This window comes from Apiospora hydei, assembly GCF_038363865.1.
Source record: "Apiospora hydei strain CBS 114990 chromosome Unknown utg000006l_segment0_segment0, whole genome shotgun sequence".
Classification (NCBI taxonomy): domain Eukaryota; kingdom Fungi; phylum Ascomycota; class Sordariomycetes; order Amphisphaeriales; family Apiosporaceae; genus Apiospora; species Apiospora hydei.
Window position 1 is genome coordinate 2,871,827 of NW_027117365.1, and position 21,940 is coordinate 2,893,766.

A 21,940-nucleotide genomic window follows, 5' to 3' on the forward strand; every position below is an offset into this window, starting at 1 on the left:
GATATAGCCTCCGACTACGACACCATCGAAGCAGACGGAATGTGCTCTGGCTTCTGAAGAAAGGTTGAGACAGGATGCCGGGCTTTTATTTTCCGCAGAGGTGGCACAACAAAAGAGGGTGGATGGAGAAATGTAGTTTTATTATTCTGATGCAATGTAGGCTTCCCGAGATGGTGTTTCCCCGTTGGCTACACCGCAGTACCGAAAAGAAAGAGCGAGATGGGCATAAAGAACCGGTGCTTGAGGCGTTTTTCATCAAGAGGGCGGCGCATGGGAGGCACGATTAATAATGCATGTGGCCTATATATCAAGTATGCATGTCTGTATCTCGCTGTTTGTGTGGTGTCTGTGTGTACATGTAATCGACTGTATGGCACTAGTGAGCGAGTGTACGTCCTGTCATTGACTTACTCATGGCTCGCTCTCTCAGTGCTTGGTGGTCTTCGTGATGAGGCTGCCACCCCTTTTCTCTTGGGAGTGTGAACTGCCAACAGTTCTCGAACTCGACCTGTGATTGTAGGCTACTTACTTCCCTGTCTATCTCCCGGGTCCTTCTACATAGAACCGTTGAACCGTTTTTTTCTTTTCCTCGCACACTTTCCCACCTGTAGACACAACATATGGTCCATGTCTTCCCAGAAACTGGCCCTAACCGTCACATTATGCTTTGAGAACCAACTGGAACGGGGCGTTACTGGTCTTCTACGTATATCATTTGAGTCTTTTTATATTGTGCAGGCCGGGTCGTTCATATTCAGTACTTCCAGGCCAGTCCCCCCGTTCCCTCTTTTCTTCTTCTCCTTTACTACAACGGCTACTTGCTGTTCATCCAGATCACTCATTGCAAGAGACTTGATGAAATTCATTCAATTGAGGGATATCACTCCAGCCTAGAACAAAATTTTGAGAATTGCTTGAATACTGTCTGCCTTCTTTTCCCTCTCTATCTTTATTTTTCTTGTAAATGGAGGCCAAAGGAAGTGGTAGAGGGCAGACTCTATAGTAATAGAGTTTCGGGACGTTGAATCGTGGTGAATACGAGTATAGCTTAAAAAGGGGGTGACGAACATAGGTGTTGATGTGGCAGCAGCAAGCACTCCAATTGTGTCCGAGCACTTCACATAATTCCTCCCCTTTCTCCCCAATGGAATCGGAAGAAGCAGTATATGGCGGGTGGCACGGCATCGCCACTTAGATGAAAGATACCCTCGCCAAGACTATGCGTTGTGATGGCAACAGCCCGTCATCTGGGCATATTGTTGAAGATCTGTAATTTATCAGGACCTCTATTGGACGCGGGCCATTGAAAGAGCGTAATGGAATCCACCGCGTGAGAATGAATCATAATTCCCTGGCTGCTGGTGCCAGGCGAGAGCCAACTGCCATGTTACGTAAAATGACCAAGAACAGGCCGCATCGCCAAGTCCAGCCGTAACAATATATTATGCCCCCTCGAGCGCCCCCAAGAAACCAAAAGGACTGTTGCATCTGCACTGCCAATAATCGCTATAGTCCCGGGTCTGTCGCCAACTATAAATTCCCGAATTACTTTAACTGCGCTGCCCTGCCCGAGCTTCTTCATACGAGAGCTTTCCCCGGTGACTCCTGACGCTGGCTATACAGTATGAACCCCCGATATGCCCAAACCTTCTTTTTCGAGGCACTTATAAACTCCTGCCCGCTCCCCGTCCTGAACTTCTGACATTCCATCTTATACAACCAACCATACGAACATACACTGAAGAGTCCACCCACATCTACCGAAACTTGAGCTTTCAATTACTGTCGCCAATCTGTCTGTACAGTCCAGCACTCTGCTACCACCACCGCCATACGCGTCATACGCATCATCATCACCGCCCACACACCCATCACTCAAGATGTTTCCTATGTTCCCTACCAGATCTGAAGGCCGTTCCGGCTCCAAGAAGGACCGTAACACTGAGGAGGACGCCACTCAAACCATGATCAGATCCAACGTCAACGGATTCGAATACACCATTCGCATCAGTCACCGTGTTGAAAGCCGCCATATCCGCTTCTCTCAATCCGACTCGCTGCCCCACAAAACGGCTTCGGATCCCTCCCTTCCCCGGGGCCAGCCCACCAACCAGATGAACGGCAACCGTGAGGGAAGCCGGGCTCCCTCGCCCTACCCTGAGGTCCGGGGCCGTACCACCACCCGCGAGGCGGACGGTGCGGGCAGTGTCGTCCGAAGCCGATCCCTCTCTCCCGCCGGCGAGGGACAAAGTCAAGGCCTGGTCACGTTCCCTCCCCCCAGGACCTGCCTTGCAAGACTGCTTCTCCTGGCTCTTCCCTCGTGAACCTTCCCACCAATCAGAAGCAGTCCAAGTCCCCATCATCATCATCATCGGTATCCAGCAGCGGCGATAGAAGCCGAGCCCCTTCGCCCTACCCTAGAAGCCGTCGCCTGATCAGCTTCCCCGGCCCTGAGGAGATGGCCCACAGGACGCTTCCCCCACTGCGGCCCACCAACCAGAAGCAATCCAAGAGGAACGGGTCATCTTCGTCATCATCATTTTCCTCCTCCTCATCGTCGTCGTCCACCAGTAGAAGCCGGGCCCCTTCTCCCCACCCTCTCAGCAGAGCCCATCGCAAACAGATCCTCCAACAGCTAGAATCATCCCGCACTGGTCACTGGAACGGCCTCCGCCAGCCTCAAACCAGCAACGACAACGAGGACATTGCCTCATCTCCCGTGTCGTCCAAAACGAATGTGTACCTCGACGACTTCCACCAGGCCGCCACCACCGATCGGGCAGTTCTTCCCTTCATGAACCCCCAGCCGAACAGCAGCTTGTCGTCCGGCGCCCAAGACGCAAAAACATCGACAGAGGAAGACGCCCAGGCACAGGAGCCAGCGCAACAGCAGCAGGAGCAAGAACAAAGCTTCCAGGAGTACTGGGACAAATTCGAAGACTTCAATGTTGCCCAGATCCCCCAGGGCTACTACGACGCCGACGAGGCCGAGTCCACCGAGTCGCGACGGGCAGGCGGCGGCTGGCCCTCCAGCTGGTTCGGCCGGGGCCACCGACACTGATCAGTCGTCACGTCGGACATGGTGCCATAGGAAGCTGGTCTCTGCTGGGGCCGCTGAGGTGAGGGGCAGGGGGAGCAGTTCTCGTCATTGTCATCCAATCCCTCCTCCCTCCCTTCTTCCCTCTCGGCCTTTTGGTCGAAGAACGAAACGTGCTTCCGAATGGAGTATCGGAAGTAATACAGGAGTTCCATGAGCATAGGGTCCATGATGTATGGGTATCGGCGTTGTTGAATTATCTGAATTGAAGTATGGCGTTTAGGTTGGAAAACGATACCAAGCAGCACCACAATTATTATCGGTTGCTGCAGCACGAATTGAGTTATTGTATATATAATGGGAGGGATCTGGGGGCCTGTAATGATGTTGCTGAGGTCAAGAGGCAAGGATGGGGAGACGGATTGTGTTCGTCAGGATACCCGCGGTCTGTACCGGCGAGGGACCGGGAAACCATCCGAGTTGCAATGGGATGAAAGCCAGTGGCAGATACTGGCTGGGTAATGAGGTAATCACATAGAAAATGAAGAAAGATCTTCGCCAAAAAGATGACTTCGTGAGAACTGTGAAGTTGGCGTCACAGACGTATGAGATGTGGATAAATGCAGTATTTGATCGTGTGTGGTATTCACATATATATGATGGTTCTTAGCCTGTCCGCCGCTGCTTCTCTCCAGCCTAGCTTTTAGACTTCTAGGGCCGCATGCGAAGCTGCAGAAAAGGGTGCAGAGCGATGAGCTACCAGGAGGGCGGCAGAACCCGGATTCACGTATCCGAGTAAGCACTAGGGGATTCTCAGCCGCGACACAAGCGCAAATTCTGTTCAAGAAGACGCTTGCGTCTATCCCTTGGCATCGAGGCGAAGCCACCTACCGAATGGTAGGCGGGATACGAGCCTGTTCGCAAGCTCGTGGTATATATAGGCAAGTCGCCACGTCTACTGGACGCCTGAAGCTTTCGGGGTGCATATCTTCCAGGGGCTGGAACCGTGGCACAGATGCCTGTGAGATATCCGTGTTGAGAGATAAAGCCCCCAGATAGAGATACCTAGTGTGTCACATGCTGTCCCAAGTAATTGGGATGCGCCAAAGTCTGCAATGGGGTTTGGGGACAACGAGATCTTCACCTTCAGCTTGACAGGCGGGTGGCTTAAAGACGGCATGTTTATTCGGTGGGGGAAGGGTTAGGGAAGTTGGGACGAAACAAAACAGGGGTGGCCGAGACAACACAGTGAACTCTCCCTTGCTGACGAGATCAAGCTAGAGGCTAGCAGGAAAGAGGGTTGTGAGTCTCGGGTCTCGACTCTCTTGGCTCACGATCAGACCAAGGAGGGTAGGCAGGCAGGCAACTTACATACGAGGCCGGCATATGTCAACTTGAATGGGACGAGCATCGGGGCTGGCTCGAAACCGACCGGAGGGAAAGGCGAGGTAACTTCCCGCCTAGGATGGACGGTATATTCTACGAATCTGTGCGCGTCAGAATTCACGTTGTTACTGGTAGAAAGTCCATTTTAGGCCAATTCCGCGATAGTTGCTGTTGGGCTTGTGCGATACGATATGACGACCTTGGCAAACGATATGGTTGTTGATACCCGTGACGGCATGTTTACCCAAAAACCCCCTTCGTCCCGGCCAGCCGCGCTTTTTGCCTCTTTAGGCTTGCAAGAGCTGTCGCTTGTCATGATCCTCTGGGTTGTTGATGGTGGTTAAAACTCTACCATTGCATCATGAAAATCAATCAGGCGGGAGACGATTCGCAGCCTTTCTCGGACCATCTTGGCATAGCCCAAGAGCATTCCTGTGAGCTCGACTTGAGAAGCATCGAATAACTCGTTTGTTTCTAGAAAAGCTTGCTGGCCGTTGCTCTAGGAAATTCTCAGGGTGAGAACAGGCCCTCGTCGGCGTCATCCGGGACAGTACCTGCCTCGCCGGCGGCAACTTGAAGATGAACCGCGTGCTTGAAGACCTGGAAAGAGGTGCCGAATCTTGGCTGGTAGGCGGTTCGGCCTCAAAGAAGAACTGCTTCCTGCCACGGAGCATGGCGGCGCAGGGGAACTCCCATGTGCGGGTTCTTCGCACTCGAGCAAAGCTGGTTCTCGTACTCATGGAGAGATTGAGATGCGCAGCGAAACGGGGCGCAATGAATAGGCATAGCAACTTGGTAAGATGACAGCAAAACGGCTGCGTCAATATGACGGTAGCTTATTTCACTCTCACTTGTAGGCCGTCGACAGTAGTTGATGTGTTTTGTCAAGTTGGTAGATCGTCTTGATCATGGTAAGTAGGTAGGCAAGTTAGTATTGAGCTGTGGAAGTGACGTTCAACCAATGGTGAGGTCCCTACTGCGTTGCGCCTAGATTACTTGGGCGGTTAGGCTTGGTTGCGCTGGAGGCTAGGTAGACCGATTGGCCACTAGAAAAATCCCCGCCGTTAGCAGTCGATAGCTTGGCCCAGCTTGAGCGAGCCTTCTGAAAGGACCAGGCTGTCCAGAGCAACAATTCCATCTTGGGGGAAGCTCCCTGTCGAACCCCGAATTCCCACGGACCTTTCAGCCTTCCACCTCCCCCTAAGCTCTAAGCTCTAAGCTCCCGCTGGGCGAGTTATTTGTTTTACTTTTACTAATATTAATATTTTTGGACACCATCGCCAACTGCACCGGCAGGCAAGCGAACACCATCTGCATGCCCCCGAACCACAATTGCGCAACTAGACATGTGCCACCTTTGGACGTAAGGGCAAGGCATATATCTTTTTATCCTGCACGGTTCCCCGAGGAGCAATTGGCCGACAATTGACAGTTGATCCCGCCCGCCATGCCGTCCGTCTCCCAAGCGCTCGTCGGCGCTCTGGTGTTGATGGTGGACTTTGCGACAGCCACCCTGCGCGAGGGTGTCCTGCCCGCCTACCACTATGGCGCACCCATTCCCGTCTCGTGTATGAACCGCAGCACGTACGTACCTACATGTAGTTTGCGATTGTCCTCTACTCTGACATAGCAAAAACCACTGACACTCTCCTTCGCGACGTTCCGCAGAGAAACGGGCGAGCACATCCAAGATGTCCACGACGAGATCCAGTGGATCCCCTTCCCCGTCTGCAACGAGACGTCCAAGCCGCTCGAGTTCCACTACGGCACCGAGTCCGAGGTCAACTGCACCGTCGCCATGATCGACGACCCCTTCTTCCACCTGCTCGAGTTCTATATCCACAGCGACGCCCCCTTAGCCTGCCGCCTGCCCGCGCGGCCCCAGCCGCACATCGAGGCCGTCGGCGAGGCCCCTACAAGCAAGAGTACATCCCCCTCGTGTTCGCGCTGGCCGGCACGCTGCAAAAGAGCCACCTGCACATCAGCACCCACCTCAACGTGCTGCTGCATTCGACGCCCAAGCACCACGTCCACCCGCACGACTCGGGCGTGCTCGACTCCGGCATCGCCTACAGCACCAGCCCGCTCAGCCACATGGACGGCAGCCAGACTAAGCGGCTCGTCATCGGCGACCCGCTGCCCCTATCCCTCAGCGTGCGCTGGTTCCCGACCCCGGCCCTGCCCAAGACCGAGGGCAAGGTCGAGTGGGCCGGCATGGGCGGCCACGTCTACGCCAGCACCATCTTCTACGGGCTCGTCTCCTTCACCGCCGGCGTCCTCGGCAGCGCCGTCTACTTCTTCGGCGTCGTCCTGCCCAAGCGGCTGCGGGGCCGCGGCCTTGGCGGCGCGACGCCCCTGGGGTATGGGTTGAACGGGAAGGGAGTCGGCAACGGCTGGGGTATCGCCAAGAGGATCGATTGAGTGGGGATGAAACATCGTTTCCCATCTTTTTAGTTATGTACCATCACCCGGAATAGGGATTCGGATATAGATGACGGGCGGGTTATCTTTGTAACAGTCGGTTTTTCTTGTACATATCATCTGGTCTTCTATTTTGTTGCGGAAGGTAGAAAGGGAAAATACCCCCAGCCCCAAAATATGAGACAGAGAGAGCGGCCATGAGAAGCTATGCTATGGGATTTGTTTGCTACTCCGGAGTTGAACGGCGTCATACCACCATACCGAGGACTAGGCTAGAGTCTGGCTATGGCTGAATAAGTAATAATGCCATTATTTCGTCTACCTTGCCCCCTTTCCGCCCGCGGTAGCAAGGTCAGACTATATGCCACCCATGCATGAATGAGGACTCGACACAGATTGCAGTAAGCAAGCTCACAAGGAGCACTTCTACTGTACCTTCTTGACCCTGTCTCCAGCTTCCAGTTTGCTGGTGAGCCGCATCCACATGTCGACGCTCAGAAGCAAAGCTACGATGGATCACACAGTCAGCACGACAGATCACCCCCTTAAACAACCTGGAACAGGAATGACGGGGACGAAAAGAAGACTTACCAACAGCGAAATAACTCCCATACAACCCCCAATCAACGTAACCTTCTCCGCCCCCGTAACCAGCTCCTCACTCCACCCATACGCCTCCCACATGCACGTCGCCGTCGTCAGCGCCGTCTCGACGCCGTACAGGAACAAGAGCAGCTCATCCCTTCCGCGCAGCGACGCCTTCTTGGCCAGGACGCCAACGGCCCAGACCGAGACGGGCAGGTGGAAGACGAGCTCGAGGAAGCAGAAGAGCGGGAAGAAGCTCGGCACCCCCGCCGGGCTGAAGAACTGGTCCTTGTAGCTCTCGAGGTAGTACGCCCGCAGGCGGCCCAGCGGCGCCAGCGGGCCCGCGGCGGCGTACCAGGCCGGCGGGTAGAAGTAGACGAGGTCGACGCCTGTCGGTGTCAGCGGTTAGTGAGATCCATCCATTGCAATAAGAGCTTTTCATTGACGATCATTGCCACCGCTTCATCAGACAAAACGGGGAGAGCGAGAAGGAAAAAACGTACAGAAGAGGATGGGGATGTGTATGATAAAGTACACGAGGTACACCGTGTTGAGCTTCGACGTGGCGCCCATGGTCGTTGTCGGTTGGCTACAACGCGTTGTGTAGACGCGACACACGATGGTTCAAAATGAATGAGGAATTTGAGTTATTACAAGACGAACACAAGACAGGTAGTCAATAGATCCCACGCGACGTGAGATTTCGCGATGAACGGAGGTAACCTTCAATGTTCTCATCAGCGTCGCATTTGCTTTTTTGGTCAGCTCGGGGAAATTAGGCCATGTGCAAATTAAGAAAATTACTATAAACAAACACCGTGCAAACCCAACCAACATGACCAACCAATCCCAATTCTTGTAGTGGCTACCTTCACTTGGCAACCCACCCCCTTACTCCAATTGCCAAAAACAAAAAGAGGCCAGCCTACCACCACTTCTGCCTACGGCTTTTCTCAAGTCTATGTTAGGGGGCTCAGGCTACTGGCAACGAAGGAGGATGCAGTGGGCCAGAAGATGTTAATGTCATGACTTCGTTATCACATTCTCCCTTCTTTTTCAAACGGGGGCGAGTATAAGATTGGTGTTCGGATCGGGCGTATCGGGGTTAGGGGAGAACAAGAAGAAGAGGAATATATATGAGTTGAAGTCCAGTAACGTCCGGCCGGGCGGGGAGGCGCTGAAGAAGAAGGCGAATGAAAGGGGAAAGCGGAACGAGGGGGAAATAAGGGAATCATCGACCCTCGAGATCAAATCTTCTCCCGTGCAGGACTGCTTATCTCGAGCTCGTTCCTCCCCGTTTGCCTGCCTCCCTTCTTGGGTTTCCTGAACGTCTGCACGAGGTCCATGACCGCGATTGTGCTGCCGATGGAGAACGTCTGGAAGAGAGCGAACCCGATGCCGATGGCGGCCGAGAACGGAATCACCTGGACCAAGCAGACGGTGAGCCCGCTGAGCTCCGAGAAGCCCAGGATGCTAGTGATCATGGCCATGAACACGAGGAGCGAGTTCGAGGCCGCTCGGACCTTGATCAGCGTCGCCGAGCCCGTCTGCTTGACCTTGACGATGAAGTGCAGGACCGTACAGCCCAAGGTCAGCATCACGGTGAGAAGACCCATGACCTATATTTTCCCCAGATGATTAGCAAAAATGCAGCCGGGTCGCCTCAAGACCCAGGAGAGACAGGGTACAGAGAGCAGGATTATCAATGTACTTACGTTATGTCCACTGCGGAAGTGCCCTGCGTTGCCGCGCCCGACAACGCCCATGATGAGCAGTAAGATAGTAGACGGGGCAATGATGAAAAGCCACGAGATATTGATCCATTTGTCATACTTGGCAAGAGAGTGTCCTCTCCCGATGCGGCCAAGCATGTTCTGGAGACCTTCCACACCAAGCACCATGGGCAGCAACGTGAGCATGACGCCGATCGCCAGGGCAACTAGAAGGATTGAGAGTCAGGTAACAGTCACGGGACATAGGACTGTGGGGAGGTATCTACTTACTATGCAGGGCCGTGACAACGACGGTAGTAATAATTCCGTTGCCATTGACCTTGAAGTTGCGATTGATTCCTCCCAGGTTGAGGGGCTTGATGTTGTTGATGAGCTGCGAGGCATCCATCTCGTAGTTGTTCGTTTTGTCGTTGGTGAAGTGGATGGTTCCTTTCGGGACGAGATCTTTGAAGGCAGTGAGGTTCATATCTCCTGAGTTGGGGTTGATGGTGCCCGACTCTACCAGGCCAACCCCAACAAGTGCGAGACCTGCGACACCTTCGCAGCTCAGTATATTGATACCTGTCTGGAGAATGGTGGAGATGGTGTCGGCTTGGAGCAAGCTAGAGATATTGAACGACGTGAGGTTCAAGTTGCCCAAGAGGCTTGACGGGGATGGCAATTCGGCCTCTCGCAATACCAGAGCCGTCGAGGCTTCGTCTCGCTTGCGCTTGCGAGATTGAGCGTTGAACTGTGTGACGAGCAGCTTCGCCACGGCAACACCCTGGCTACCGGCGCCTTGCCCCAACCCGACAGCAGCACCTCCCAAAGAATCGTCCATGTTCAGAGGGGTCAGAGGGATATCCGTCACGTTGCTTGCGTTTCCGTCGATCAGGGCCTTGACGCCTCCCATGGCCATGATGCCATCACCTGCTCCTTGCAAGAATCCACGCGCGAGGCCGCCGGCGGCCGCGCCCAGGTTCAAATTACCGACCAGGTTTTGAGCGCCTCCCAAACCGCCCGCTCCTCCAAGTCCGAGTATGTTCGGGTCTGATGCGATCTTCTGGATCGTGCCGTTGGCCAGGAGGCGGGACGTGAGACCAAAAGCTAAGCTTCGGGTGACACCATCGAAATCGATACCTCCATTGGGCATATCCTTGATGGCAACCTCACCAGGATCAGGCTGAGCACCCAGACCAACAGCAATACCTTGGCCAAGGCCCTTGCCAAGGCCGGAGGCAGCAGGCGGGAGGATGTCCTTCAAGCTCATGTTACCACCCAGGCCACCACCCAGGCCACCCAGGCCCGAACCGCCCGTAAGGTTAGACAACTGGTCTCCAATCTGCTTGATGTTGATGTTGGAAGCCACTGAATTCGTTAACCCGTAACCGAAGGAGCCTGCAATGTCGGGGATGCCGGTGCCAGACGGCGCAGGGACGTTATTAATCTTCAGACCGTTGACCAGACCATTGCCAATTCCGGAAGACAGACCCAAAGCCGCAGGGGCTATCTGAGCCATCAGCTGGCTTGTATCGATGCCACTTCCACTTCCGAGCATGCTCTTGATCTTGTTAACATCAATACCACTGGCCACGGTGTTTGTCAAGCCAAAACCGAAGTTGTTCGCGACGTCGGGCAGAGAAATGTTACCGAGAAGACCGCCGGCGGCCGAAGATTGCGCGGGTGGCGTAGACGCCTGACGGCGTGTAGGCGGTTTTTGACCTGTAGCCGGAGTGGGGGTACCCGTATTGATTTTGCCGATGTTAAGACCCTTAACTAGTCCATTGCCAATGCCGACTGCCAGTCCGTTGGCAGCAGGCGCGATCTGGTCGGTAAGTCCACTGCCAGCACCGGCAGAAAGAGATTTGAGATCGACGGATCCTAGGAGGGTAGCTGCTAGACCACTGCTGGTACTTTCGATAGTTGGGTTGAGCCCGGTGTTTTCCATACCAGCCGAAGCAGCGACCTTGGCTCCGATGGCCTTGGCCTTTTCCATAGTGGTCAAGTTGAGACCTGACGCAGCCCCCCTCACCCAGGCCAATGCCTAGAAACATGCCAGCACCTGCCACGTTCTTGGAAAGACCGTCTGTAATGCTTGCCAATCCGTTGGACAGGGCGTCGCCAATGGCGTCGCCCAGGCCTCTCTGCGTTATACCAGAGACAGGGTCCACGTCGCGGCGGCCCAGGCTTCCCAGACTGCCCCAGGTGCCGCTTCCAGACACGGTCCGGGAATGTACGCGCAGTGCCTCGCGCGTCTCCGTGAGTTCCAGCATCGGGTAGCGTTCCGTGAGCCATTCCGTGGCACGGGTGCCAAGGTCGACGACCTCGACGTAGCTCCTCCTCAGTTTCTCATCCCTTTCGATCGAGCGCAGCGTGTCTGGCGAAACTATCTCTGCGAGAGCTCTTCTCAGGAGGGGACTTGTAACGTGCTCGCGCGGGCTTGCGCTATACAGAGCGAAGCCCGTGAACAGCAAGCTTAAAAGGGCAAACGGCAGCAGGAAGAGACGCCACTGCAGCCACCGTGGGCCCTGGGCCGTTCCGGCTGTCGACGGCATCACGACGGTAGTGGCGCTTAGGTTTGTCGGAGTCGTGCCGGAGTGAATGTGAAGGGATTTGGAATAGGGTCGCCTGCGACTACTGACATTAAAATTAGACTGTAGAAAGAGCGAAGTGTACCCAAGCCAGGGGGCCGAAGGGCTTCAGTCCATGGACGTAAAGCAGAGAAAGGGCAACAGTGCTTCAGCTTCAGTAGACGGAAGAAACTTAGAACAAGCCATCGACCGCCTTGAAACCCACGTCTGGGGGTTACAGCAGTGTTAAATCAAGTCGAACCGAGAAGGGTGCAGCAGGGCGGGCAGGAAACATGATAGGCTCATTTCCGGAAGATCTGTGCGGATCGATCAGCCCGATGAACCAGTATGGATGATAGACAGGCACGCCAGCCGTGCATGTGCATCGCCATAGCGGCGTATTCGCTTGACTGGGAGCTGGGTTGAACTCAAGTGTTTGGTGTCAAGCCTGATATGGCATGTTTGAAGGGCCGCAATGGGGATAGACCAGGGAGGACCAGGGAGGTGGGCACGCACGGTGGCAGCTGGGCAGAGGCCATCCCGGCACACACCCAACCAGACCCCAGTACTTAAGAACAAGAGTATCCGTTTCACGGCGTTGCATCATTTATGTGCAGGCGGACGAGCTAAACATGACGTCGCATCGAGGGTCCAATGGAGGTGGATGCCTCGCTTGGGCGGCAGCTGTTGCAGTAAGCACCTCCGTGATGCCTCGAATCCAATTGAACTGCACCGCGTGCTGCTCAGCCGCTGCTTGAAAATTGGGCGAGTCATGGCCATATACTGTAGCTGCGCAAACACCCAGGGTCGTCCAGAAATAGATAGATAGATAGGCGACCAGGATAGACGGGCTGCGCCTTGCCTACCGCATACATATATGATTTGACCAAGGTTAGGCACTCGGCCGACGGTGTTTACTGGTCGCTGCTGGTGTCGATAGCGGGGCGGGAGGCGGCAGTTCACGCTTCTCAGCGCCCTGGCCAGGGTTGCTTGGTTGCTTGCAAACGGAGCCATGCCAGAATGAATGCTGCAGTCCCGTCAGGCCGTCGCATGTTTCGTCCGTGACCACGGACAGGTCTGGCAGTTAATTCGATTGGCCCATCGTGAGGGAACATGGAAAATTGCACGGTAGCAGCCGGGTGGGCCAATGGGAGAAAAAAGGAAACCAAGCCAGCAACGACAGCGCCCGACAGGGTTCAGGGCTAAAGTGTCAGAAGCGTTTGACGTTTCAATCTAAACGGGAAGGAACAGCTGGGGCCCCAGTCTTTCTCGGATCTTGAACCGTGGCCATCCCAACCTCCGAGAGGAAATCACGACAGACAGACACAACGCAACCCAATCAAACATCGCCCGCCACACTCTCAACTTATCCCAAAAACGTGCCGCAGAGGAGGTCACAACGTCCGAGTACGACCTCCACAGATCCAAAGAAGAAGAAGAAGAAGAAGAAGAAGAAGCAGAAGAAGCAGAAGAAGGCCCTACCCAGCCTATGTCTGTCAATGACAAATCTTTTTACCTTTCGTGCCCGGACGCCCGACTTGCGTAGAAGAACGCCTCTGAGCCGTTGACCTTCTTGGCCCAATCGATGTCGATCTACCACATCTCCCAGCATCCAATTCATTAATTGTCATGCGAAACTCACAATCCGCTTTAAAACACGTCGCAGTTCATTCTATGCAGGATGCTGTTTGTATACGAACCCGCCGTAGAATGGGTTTGTATGATATCCACTCTCCGTGGACAGTTCCGCTGCCAACTACCGATTATCAAATTACTCTTGGCTCTGCTCAATGAGTCATGAACATCGGCAGCAATGGGCCCCCATCTGCGCCTCAGGCCATCCAAGTTCTTCGGGCTGAACTGGCGGACGGCAATACCGCATGCGACACCGCACGGAAGAACCTTGGACTGCCAAAGATGGGATAACTGACCACTACCAAGTGCCGGCTTGGCTTGGCGATTTTGGAACAGGCTTCTGGTATGACAGACAGCCCTGAACGTGGGAGGAATCGCCGAGGCCGTAGTCTGCTCTGTGTCCTTCCAATTGCCGTGATCGAGATAGGCTCAGTATCCGTGCATTCTACTCAGCCTCTACCCACCGACCCCCAGCAAATATCGTCGTTCCTCTATCTCCGATTATGTAATCACACTGGTCTTGGAGTATGCCCACAAGACACGTCCTGCACTGGTCTGATATAGCTGGTGGTATGCCAGCTCATAGTATCAGATGACACCAATCTTGCCGCCACAGCGTTAGAAGTGTGACAAGGCCAATACAAAACCAACTTCTGTCGAGGTAGATTGCAGGCACGGCCTATCAAGCAAACGAGTTGATCGTAAGATGGGCTGTCAAGATTGTTCAGGAACTTTCGTGCCTCCCCTTGTCGAAGAGCACCCATTGCATCTATCCAATTAGTGTAGGAGTAATAGGGCTAGGCCTGTCTGGTAGTAGGAGACAGCATCCTGAGAGCATGGAAAGGGCTTTATTATTGACCACGTTCTGCATGAGCCCATTTTATATGATGCTGTTGCTTATATTGGTATGGTTGATTTACTCACAAGATTTCCGTACCTGCTGGATGATATGCTGCTCTGAGTATTGTATTAGGGCTTGGCGAAGACAATACTAGTATATATTCGTACTTATATAATACTGTGCAGATTAATAAAACCTATTGACACTTGCAACGTGACCTCGATACTATCCTGCCATTGCTTTTTCAAAGGCATGACAGTATCTATAACTAGCTGGATATTATAGTAAGGCTCATGGATTCACGTTTAATAATGCCCCTGCTTAAAATGCGTTTGCAGTTATTCGAATTGCCAGTTGTGGTATCGGACTCTAGGTCTGTGTTGTTGAAGGGAGCTGTGGGTATACCGGAAAGTAAAACCAGAAGAAGGTGCGCAATAAACACGTTTACCGTCCATCGTGTTTGCCAATGGCTCACCTGGACTGTGTTAGCCTTCGCCCAGGTTGACTCATACGCTTCTCATCGCGAAAAATGGTATCTCCGTTCCAAGCAAGAACTCTCAGCAGGGGAAAATGCGGCTCTCCATCAAAATTGAAAATTCTCTGCAACTTGCATCGTGGTTATAGATGTTTCTCCGTTATCCCAACACCATGAACTCGCAAAGACTCATATACGGCTGGGGTCACCCATAGCCTAAGCTGGAAGACCTTTGTTCACAGAGCCATATTCACACAGGTCCTGTCGTCTCTCCCCTCCGCGCGCATCGAAACAACCTCTTCGCGCGCGTATCAAAAAGGCAGTGACAGTCCAGCTAAATGGGTGCGAAACAGACCACCTCTGATACGGCAACCCAGCAACGACATGTCTTTCATCAGAGCGGCATCCTCAGATGCCCTTTGAGTCGGGACCAGACCAAGCCTGATAAGCGCAAGGTCACAATCAGCGACCTCCCAGCTCTCGGCTCCCTGAAGAGCACCAGCACTCTTGATCTCGAATCCCTGGACCCTCGGCTGCGCAAGGTGGCCAAGAAAATCGCCAAGCGCGTCTGGAAGGGGGCCAAGGTGTCCGCCATGCTGGTCTGCATCGCCCCTTACCTACCCGTGGTGCTGTTCCTCGTCTTGTGTGACTGGGTTAAGCACGAACTGGACGAGGTCCTAGTGAAGGGGGACAGCGGCTCCATATCATCAGACTGGTCTCAGTCCACACTAGTAAACTGGGAGGAGGCTTGTGAAAGTTGGAAACTGGAGGACCGATGGAGCGATTCTGATTAAGTGTCAGGAGAAATCATTGAAAAAGAATGGGTATACTCAGAACAGGATATCATTATGTAGTCCTGAGGGAAAAAACCCTTGTTGAGTGAAAACCCCTTTTTGGACAGTCAAGTCGATGATTCGTTCTAAAGTGCAACGTAACACCAATCAGAGTGATTGTAAATTGCCGCTTCTGATACACAACGGGGAAGCGTAGAGACCGCCTGATGGATATGCGTCGACGATTGGTTGCACTGCGCCACGGCTTGGCAACCTCGGGGAACTACAAAGCCGTTGACGGCGTGGAAAATTACCCCGAGAAGGACGACGGAACTATTGGCCCCCGGGTAAACATCCGGATCGTCAAATATATCTATACCGCATATATAGTCTGTCTCCCTGATTAAAGGCATTACATCGATGGTCCTCATCCCTCGAGGACCGGAGTATTTGGTAACTTTCTGTTGGTCGATTTCATACCATTTCGTGCCAGATATAACCCAGGATCCACAAGTAAACTACCAATGACACAAATGCCAAGATGGGAACTCAACTAGGCCATGTCTACCGCCAAATCACCTTCAAGCCAAAACCCCTCCCCCGTAGACGTCCGTCTTGACGGCCAGACCGCCATCGTAACCGGGACTAGCGCCGGCGGTCTCGGTTTCGAAGCCGCCAAGGAGCTCGCAGCCCACGGCCTGGCGCGGCTGATCCTAGCCGTGCGGAACGTCGCGTCCCGCAGTGCTGAAGCCGCCAGGGGGAAATCGCGGAGCAAAGTCCGTCCTGCAACGTCCAGATCTGGGAGCTCGACTACGAATCGTTCGAGAGCATGACGGCGTTCGCGGCGCGGGCTCGCTCCGAGCTGGATCGTCTGGATATTGTTATCCTGAGTGCCGGGGTCAAGAACCTCGAGTTCGTGCGGGCTAAGACGGGGCACGAATCGAGTGTTCAGGTATGTCCGTCAAACAGCATTACCGAGTATTTAGCGCTAATGACCATACACCATCCCCAGGTCAACCACTTGGGCACCGCCTACCTCTCCCTCCTCCTCCTCCCCATCCTCCGGTCTACAGCAACCCATACCAGCCGACCCGCCCGCCTCACCATCGTCGCCTCCGAGGTGCACTTCTGGACCCCCTTCTCGGAGCGCCACGCCCCGTCAATCCTGCAACGTCTAGACGAGGAGTCGAGCTTCAAGCCGGGGGAGATGGAGCGCTACAACACGAGCAAGCTGCTGAACGTCCTCTGGACGCGCGAGCTGAGCTCTCGGGTAGCAGAAGAAAGGAACGGTTCTTCTGGTCCTGCGGCTGTCACTATCAACGCTGTCAACCCGGGCTTCTGCGCCAGCGCGCTGCACCGCTCTCACGCGATGCCCGGCCAGGCCTTGATCAACAGATTGCTGGCTTGGACGCCGGGGCAGGGCGGGCACTGCCTTGCGGATGCGGGGTGCCGGCATGGCGACCAGCAGGGGGCGTATATCAGCGAGCAGGAGGTGAAAGCGTATGTCCAGACATCCTTCAGTCCCCAAATACAAAAAGAGAGTAGGGAAGTGAATCTTACCAAGTTTACTAACATACTCACTGTACTATAGTGCATCCAGCTTTGTAACATCAATGGAGGGAGAAAGGGCCCAGAAGAGGTTGTGGGACGAGACGATCGCGTTGTTCCAGGGGGTTGACTCATTGTTTGACTTGGCGAATCTACTTGAAGCATAAATACTTAATTTTTCGAGTATCCGTAGATTCAATGCAACGGACAATACATACTGGATTTTGCGAATCATGGCTACGCCGGAGTTGAAATTATGAAACGGGGGAAGGGGAAAAGGCAACTAAGCCCCCTGAATTGGCACGCAGTGGTCTTGTAATTAAATACCACGCCGAGGGACCTCATTTCTTTTTGAAATGCAGCAATGAAGTTTCCCTGATGGAAGGGAATGTCGGATAACCCAAAACATGGTATAGAGTTCAAGAGATCCATTGCTATACCAAACTTCGAACTCTCGCCTTTCTATGAGTGGACTATATCCGGCTTTGTCGTTAACCTTTCAGAACCTGCCCTCTGTAACGCTCATTAACGAACCGCTTCTGTTTTCCCTTTCGTTTCTCGTTCCAATGCGTACACCATTGTCACTCTGTTTGACTCTCTATTTCAGTGTCAACAACTCTAGTTAAGACCCATGTCGAGCCCTCATCCTACGTTAGACTAAGCTAACGACCATATCCATCCATGATCCGTCCTACAACCGCCTTTTGCCTCCACCATGGCACCTCTCCAGCTGCCAGGGGGTCTTGGAGGCCTGATGACGGCATTCCGCGAACCAAGCTCTATACCCGGACATAAAAATGTATTCCCATCATCATCATCGCCTCAGTTGTCCGACATCGAACCAGTCACCCCACCCTCACCACCACGAAGCTGGCCATCAGCAGCGTACTACTCGGCGCGTACGCCGTACTCTGCACCCTTATCGCCATCGCCATGCTCACCGACTGGGCTGGCCCTAATATTACCAGCCGAAGGAGCCCGTGGCGCTGGGTACTGCTCCTCTGCACCGGCATCCCCACCCTCGCCTTCATGTTCGCATTGCCGCTCATGGTGGCGCACCTGCTCCTGCAACTCATCGTATGGCTCTGCCTCAACATCTTCATCTTCACCGTCCGACAGAAACGGCAGCACGGACTGGTCCGCCTCTATCACCGACAGAACAACCACAGCAGCACCATGCAGCATTAGCGGCACATAAATAACAACTGCACCAACAAGATCAGCCCCTCCAGGTCCATCCGCCTCCTAAACCGCTACGTCGAACTGCCACCCCCTGCGCTGGTCCCCGCGGTACCCGCACTACAACACGCCCGACTACATCTGGGACTGGAAAACAACTTCCACAACAACCGACTGCTTGTCGCCCAGCGAGGCGGTGCGGCAACGGCGCCACGCGCTTCGGCGGTGGTGGACTGCGCAGCGGGACCGCCGGCAGCCACAGCAGCAGTTCCGCAGGTTGCGGCTGCTGCGACCGCAGTGGGCTTCGACACTGCCGTCCATGTACGAAAATCTGTCGGCTGCGTAAGGTGTCGCCGCCGCCGGGCTTTCTGCGACGGATGGGCGTGGCGGCTAGGACAAGTAAGAACGTGGAGTGAAGCAGAGAGATAGCCGGTGCCGAGAGTGGGCGCTCAACTACCTACCTAAACCATATCTAAGGGGTTGGGAAATCGGGAGATACCGCCAGCCAGCCGTTTTAGTAAATTTCAGGCATTAGAGTTAGCACGTCGTTGGTCTAGGCTACGATAACGCCCACAACGTGTTGTTACTGGCCATCAGACTACCTAGCTAAGCCACGTTTCAGGGCATGCGTTGGTATTTGATTGGATTATTGTCCGTTCTGATTAGAAATGATTGTATCGATTCCCCCAATCCAGATCCCCTCACCATGATTTACTTTGCCTGTGCCAAGATATAAGTCGCCGCCGCGCTGGCGTCCGTCAAGTATGTAAGATGAGACAACAGGACCAGGTCGCCATTAACGCAGATGTCATCGCCCAGGTGACATACGACCGAGACTTTGTTCGGCGACGCGCCTTGGACCGGGAACTTCGAGTCTAATGCACCGTGTGTCAGCCAAGTCACATTGCATACCCTTCCAATCAGAGATAGTGTCTGCATATGTATCAACTTACAAGGATCACCGAAAATCACGACCGAGCTGACAGCCGCCATGGTCGCTGCCGGGAGCAGCTTGGCAGCGTTATGTACGAGCTGGCCTCCTTGGGAGTAGCCGGAAATGACGATCTTGGACGAAGGGCATTGCTTAAACGCCTTCGATACCAGGTTGGCCCTATTTGAAGTTCATCAATATTAGTTCACCAAGGCAGTAAGTGCATGCAAGCCCTGTCAAAGGATTCCGTTCCGAGTGGAGTGCGCGAGGTATGCATGTCATGGATGTGACGTACATCTGCTGGCTCCCCGAGGCGTCGCCGCCCTGCAAGTACCCCGTAACACTAGCCTCGTAGCGATCAACGCCCTGGACGGCGAGGGTCCTGCCTTGGGCGCCCATCTGCGCGCGCAGGGCCTGGAACAGCGGCGGGCCGACGAGGGCGCCGACGTTGCCCGGGCTCCGTAGTCCCGCGCGCAAAGACGACGACGACGTCGCCGCAGCGGCCGTTCTGCACGTCGTTCTCCGTGGTCGAGAAACCCGCCAGTATCGCGAAAGCCTTCTCGGCGAGCGTCAGGAGCGCCGCACCGTCCTCGAGCGCGATGTTGACGGGGAAGAGCTGGGTGATGTAGCTCAGAAGCTGGTTGATGGGCTGGTTCTGCCGCTTGGTGATGATGGGCAGAGTGGCAACCGGACCCTCCTCCGCTGCCGCGGCGAGGGGCGCACCGGATGCTGCGGGCAGGAGGGAGAGCGATAGGGTGACGAGATTGAGGAGTTTCATGATTGCGACAAGGACAAGAGAGAGTCGGATTATGAAATATGAGTTATGGTACGAAAACGAATGGACGTCAGAGAGACACTCGACTACTTGCGTATATTACTGCGCGCAGCAAGCAATCTTGGATGGGGATGGGGATGGAGGTTCTGCAGCGGCAGAATGCACAATTTGAAGGAAGGCACGACCTATCCTGGCCATGATGAGCAAGACCAATGCTTCTATTCTTATATATAGAAAGCCCCAATCTTCCGTTTGAGCGAGGGCAGGCTGTGTAACGATGTAAAATGAGGTAGCACGATAAAAGAAAGATCTGCGACGGGAACGTAGGAGACACTGAGACACCTGAACTTAGCAGTCACCGAGGCACCCGTGGCACGAGCCGTTGCCTCTGCGACTTCTTGTTTTTGGACTTGTGATAACACGAAAAAGACGGCATTGCAATTTGATTTGCCGGCCGCAGCATGCCTAGTTCGCATGCTCCCCGTACGGTCGTGTGGGCATAGGCCCGATGATTAGATGACTGGCGCGCAGCTTGGACAATCTCCCCGGGCGATTGCTGGTGCCTTTCCAGTTTTCCACCCCTTTAAGATTTAGCGACCGGCCGCACCGTTGGAGGTCGCGTGCTTGGCAGGAGTGCTACCGCTTCGTCCTTGTGCCCAATCATCTTACATCCGCGCAGTGCTGCAGCTGCTTTGACGCCCCCTTTTCATCACAAGCTGTCCAATTGTCACATATTCTCGGCGTGCTCTGTTTTCGACATGAATACTCAATTCATACAATTGCGCAGCGTTTCTTTCTACATCCTATTCTCTATGTAACGCCTACATGTACTTACCTAGAAGTAGGTCCTTACTCACTTACCTTTACTTACCTAGTGCCTACCACAGTCCACATCCCAATAATGCTCGGAGCTGGTCTGCTGCTGGCCGACACAGGCGCCGGTGCCGTTCCTGACGGGAGCACACTTGCTGGTGATGCGGAATTGCCGCCGGACGGTCATGCCGCAGGTGGCGCAGAGGTGGAAAATGATCTTGCCTGTACACATTGTAGCGGTGGTGGTGGTGGTTTGGGGGTTTGTTGTCGAGGTTGGATGTTGGTAGTGTTTGCTTGGTGAAGCTGGTGGTGAAGATTCTCGAGAGATGTGCTAGTGAAGGGCGAGTTATATACACGATTCCTTGCCAAAAACCAGGCATCTTGTGGCGTGGGAAGCATTGTGCGCAAATACAATGCATTGTGTTCTCGACAATAAAAATGATGATATCAGGTCTTTGACATGGCCCTCTATTGTTTTTGGTTGTTCTTAAGTGTTGAGCTTCCTGCCTACTTGACTGCCCCTTTGCCAACCTTGGAAGACTTAAGGACGCCAAGGAAGCGGGTGTTGTCCGCAAAGCTTGCGATGATTGCCATCTCCACAAGTATCTTGACTGGCCTGATCTACAGAAGTGGAAGCTCCATGGTCTAGATAGAGTTCTGGCTCCAAGTGATCACTGGACGCTGCAATTGGTGAGATGTACGCGCCTTCATCCGCAGAAACTGCCAAGCCGCTTCCGTCAACCACAGAGGCGTGTCCGATATGATGTGTCAAAGTCAACGCGGCACGGCCGAAAGGAGTGACCTCTAGGTCATTCAAGCATCCGTTAACGTCGTATGCGTGACAAGACAGATCTCGCTAAAATCCGAGATCCAATGTCTCACCAGAGCCTCAATGTGCACCGGCTGTCGGGTTCGTACGAAAAGGGGGAAAACAGAAAAGATTGGAGTAACGTTCCCCAGGTTTTCGAGCCCCGGTTAGTACCCCGCAGTGCAGTGCGGACACTGCGGAGAAAAGCAGGTCTCCAACACCAAGCCCTCCTGCTCTGGGCTCCTACCAATTAGGCATGGATGCGCTACAAGTGCATCCTTGCACAGCTGAGGAAAATGACATGCACCAAAGCACGAAAGAATACGCGGCAGGTTACATGAGCGGCAATGCGTGACAGCTCCAGTACAAGAACGTGACTCTTTGCCTCGTACGTTCCGTAAGTCAGGTACCACCTTCCCATTTTATTGATTAATGCCCTTGTTGGGGGTTC

The 21,940-nt window shown here is 54.0% G+C and overlaps 9 protein-coding genes across 9 annotated transcripts; 5 read left to right on the forward strand and 4 right to left on the reverse strand.

Moving 5' to 3' along the window:
- Nucleotides 1-1,880: 1,880 nt before the first annotated feature.
- Nucleotides 1,881-2,324, forward strand: PG997_008090 (uncharacterized protein; the record flags this gene model as incomplete). The annotated part of the gene is made up of 1 exon (XM_066812405.1): nucleotides 1,881-2,324. One exon carries the CDS (start codon nucleotides 1,881-1,883, stop codon nucleotides 2,322-2,324), a length of 444 nt encoding a protein of 147 aa, XP_066667747.1.
- Nucleotides 2,325-2,458: 134 nt separating this feature from the next.
- PG997_008091 (uncharacterized protein) lies at nucleotides 2,459-3,061 on the forward strand (the record flags this gene model as incomplete). The annotated part of the gene is made up of 1 exon (XM_066812406.1): nucleotides 2,459-3,061. One exon carries the CDS (start codon nucleotides 2,459-2,461, stop codon nucleotides 3,059-3,061), a length of 603 nt encoding a protein of 200 aa, XP_066667748.1.
- A 2,809-nt stretch (nucleotides 3,062-5,870) lies between these two features.
- Nucleotides 5,871-6,844, forward strand: PG997_008092 (uncharacterized protein; the record flags this gene model as incomplete). The annotated part of the gene is made up of 3 exons (XM_066812407.1): nucleotides 5,871-6,007; nucleotides 6,092-6,323; nucleotides 6,344-6,844. 3 exons carry the CDS (start codon nucleotides 5,871-5,873, stop codon nucleotides 6,842-6,844), a joined length of 870 nt encoding a protein of 289 aa, XP_066667749.1.
- Nucleotides 6,845-7,270: 426 nt separating this feature from the next.
- On the reverse strand, nucleotides 7,271-8,002 carry PG997_008093 (uncharacterized protein; the record flags this gene model as incomplete). The annotated part of the gene is made up of 3 exons (XM_066812408.1): nucleotides 7,271-7,350; nucleotides 7,459-7,818; nucleotides 7,933-8,002. The coding sequence occupies 3 exons, from the start codon at nucleotides 8,000-8,002 to the stop codon at nucleotides 7,271-7,273; spliced, it is 510 nt and encodes a 169-aa protein (XP_066667750.1).
- Nucleotides 8,003-8,676: 674 nt separating this feature from the next.
- PG997_008094 (uncharacterized protein) lies at nucleotides 8,677-11,696 on the reverse strand (the record flags this gene model as incomplete). Its single annotated transcript, XM_066812409.1, is given in 4 exon segments — nucleotides 8,677-9,048; nucleotides 9,145-9,368; nucleotides 9,433-11,154; nucleotides 11,174-11,696. The coding sequence occupies 4 exon segments, from the start codon at nucleotides 11,694-11,696 to the stop codon at nucleotides 8,677-8,679; spliced, it is 2,841 nt and encodes a 946-aa protein (XP_066667751.1).
- A 3,304-nt stretch (nucleotides 11,697-15,000) lies between these two features.
- Nucleotides 15,001-15,456, forward strand: PG997_008095 (uncharacterized protein; the record flags this gene model as incomplete). Its single annotated transcript, XM_066812410.1, has 1 exon — nucleotides 15,001-15,456. The coding sequence occupies one exon, from the start codon at nucleotides 15,001-15,003 to the stop codon at nucleotides 15,454-15,456; it is 456 nt and encodes a 151-aa protein (XP_066667752.1).
- A 539-nt stretch (nucleotides 15,457-15,995) lies between these two features.
- On the forward strand, nucleotides 15,996-17,150 carry PG997_008096 (short-chain dehydrogenase/reductase SDR; the record flags this gene model as incomplete). The annotated part of the gene is made up of 4 exons (XM_066812411.1): nucleotides 15,996-16,211; nucleotides 16,232-16,387; nucleotides 16,448-16,935; nucleotides 17,036-17,150. The coding sequence occupies 4 exons, from the start codon at nucleotides 15,996-15,998 to the stop codon at nucleotides 17,148-17,150; spliced, it is 975 nt and encodes a 324-aa protein (XP_066667753.1).
- A 721-nt stretch (nucleotides 17,151-17,871) lies between these two features.
- Nucleotides 17,872-19,871, reverse strand: PG997_008097 (alpha/beta-Hydrolase; the record flags this gene model as incomplete). The annotated part of the gene is made up of 6 exons (XM_066812412.1): nucleotides 17,872-18,188; nucleotides 18,338-18,552; nucleotides 18,878-19,037; nucleotides 19,116-19,273; nucleotides 19,389-19,479; nucleotides 19,541-19,871. 6 exons carry the CDS (start codon nucleotides 19,869-19,871, stop codon nucleotides 17,872-17,874), a joined length of 1,272 nt encoding a protein of 423 aa, XP_066667754.1.
- A 724-nt stretch (nucleotides 19,872-20,595) lies between these two features.
- On the reverse strand, nucleotides 20,596-20,913 carry PG997_008098 (uncharacterized protein; the record flags this gene model as incomplete). Its single annotated transcript, XM_066812413.1, has 2 exons — nucleotides 20,596-20,615; nucleotides 20,751-20,913. 2 exons carry the CDS (start codon nucleotides 20,911-20,913, stop codon nucleotides 20,596-20,598), a joined length of 183 nt encoding a protein of 60 aa, XP_066667755.1.
- Nucleotides 20,914-21,940: the final 1,027 nt, after the last annotated feature.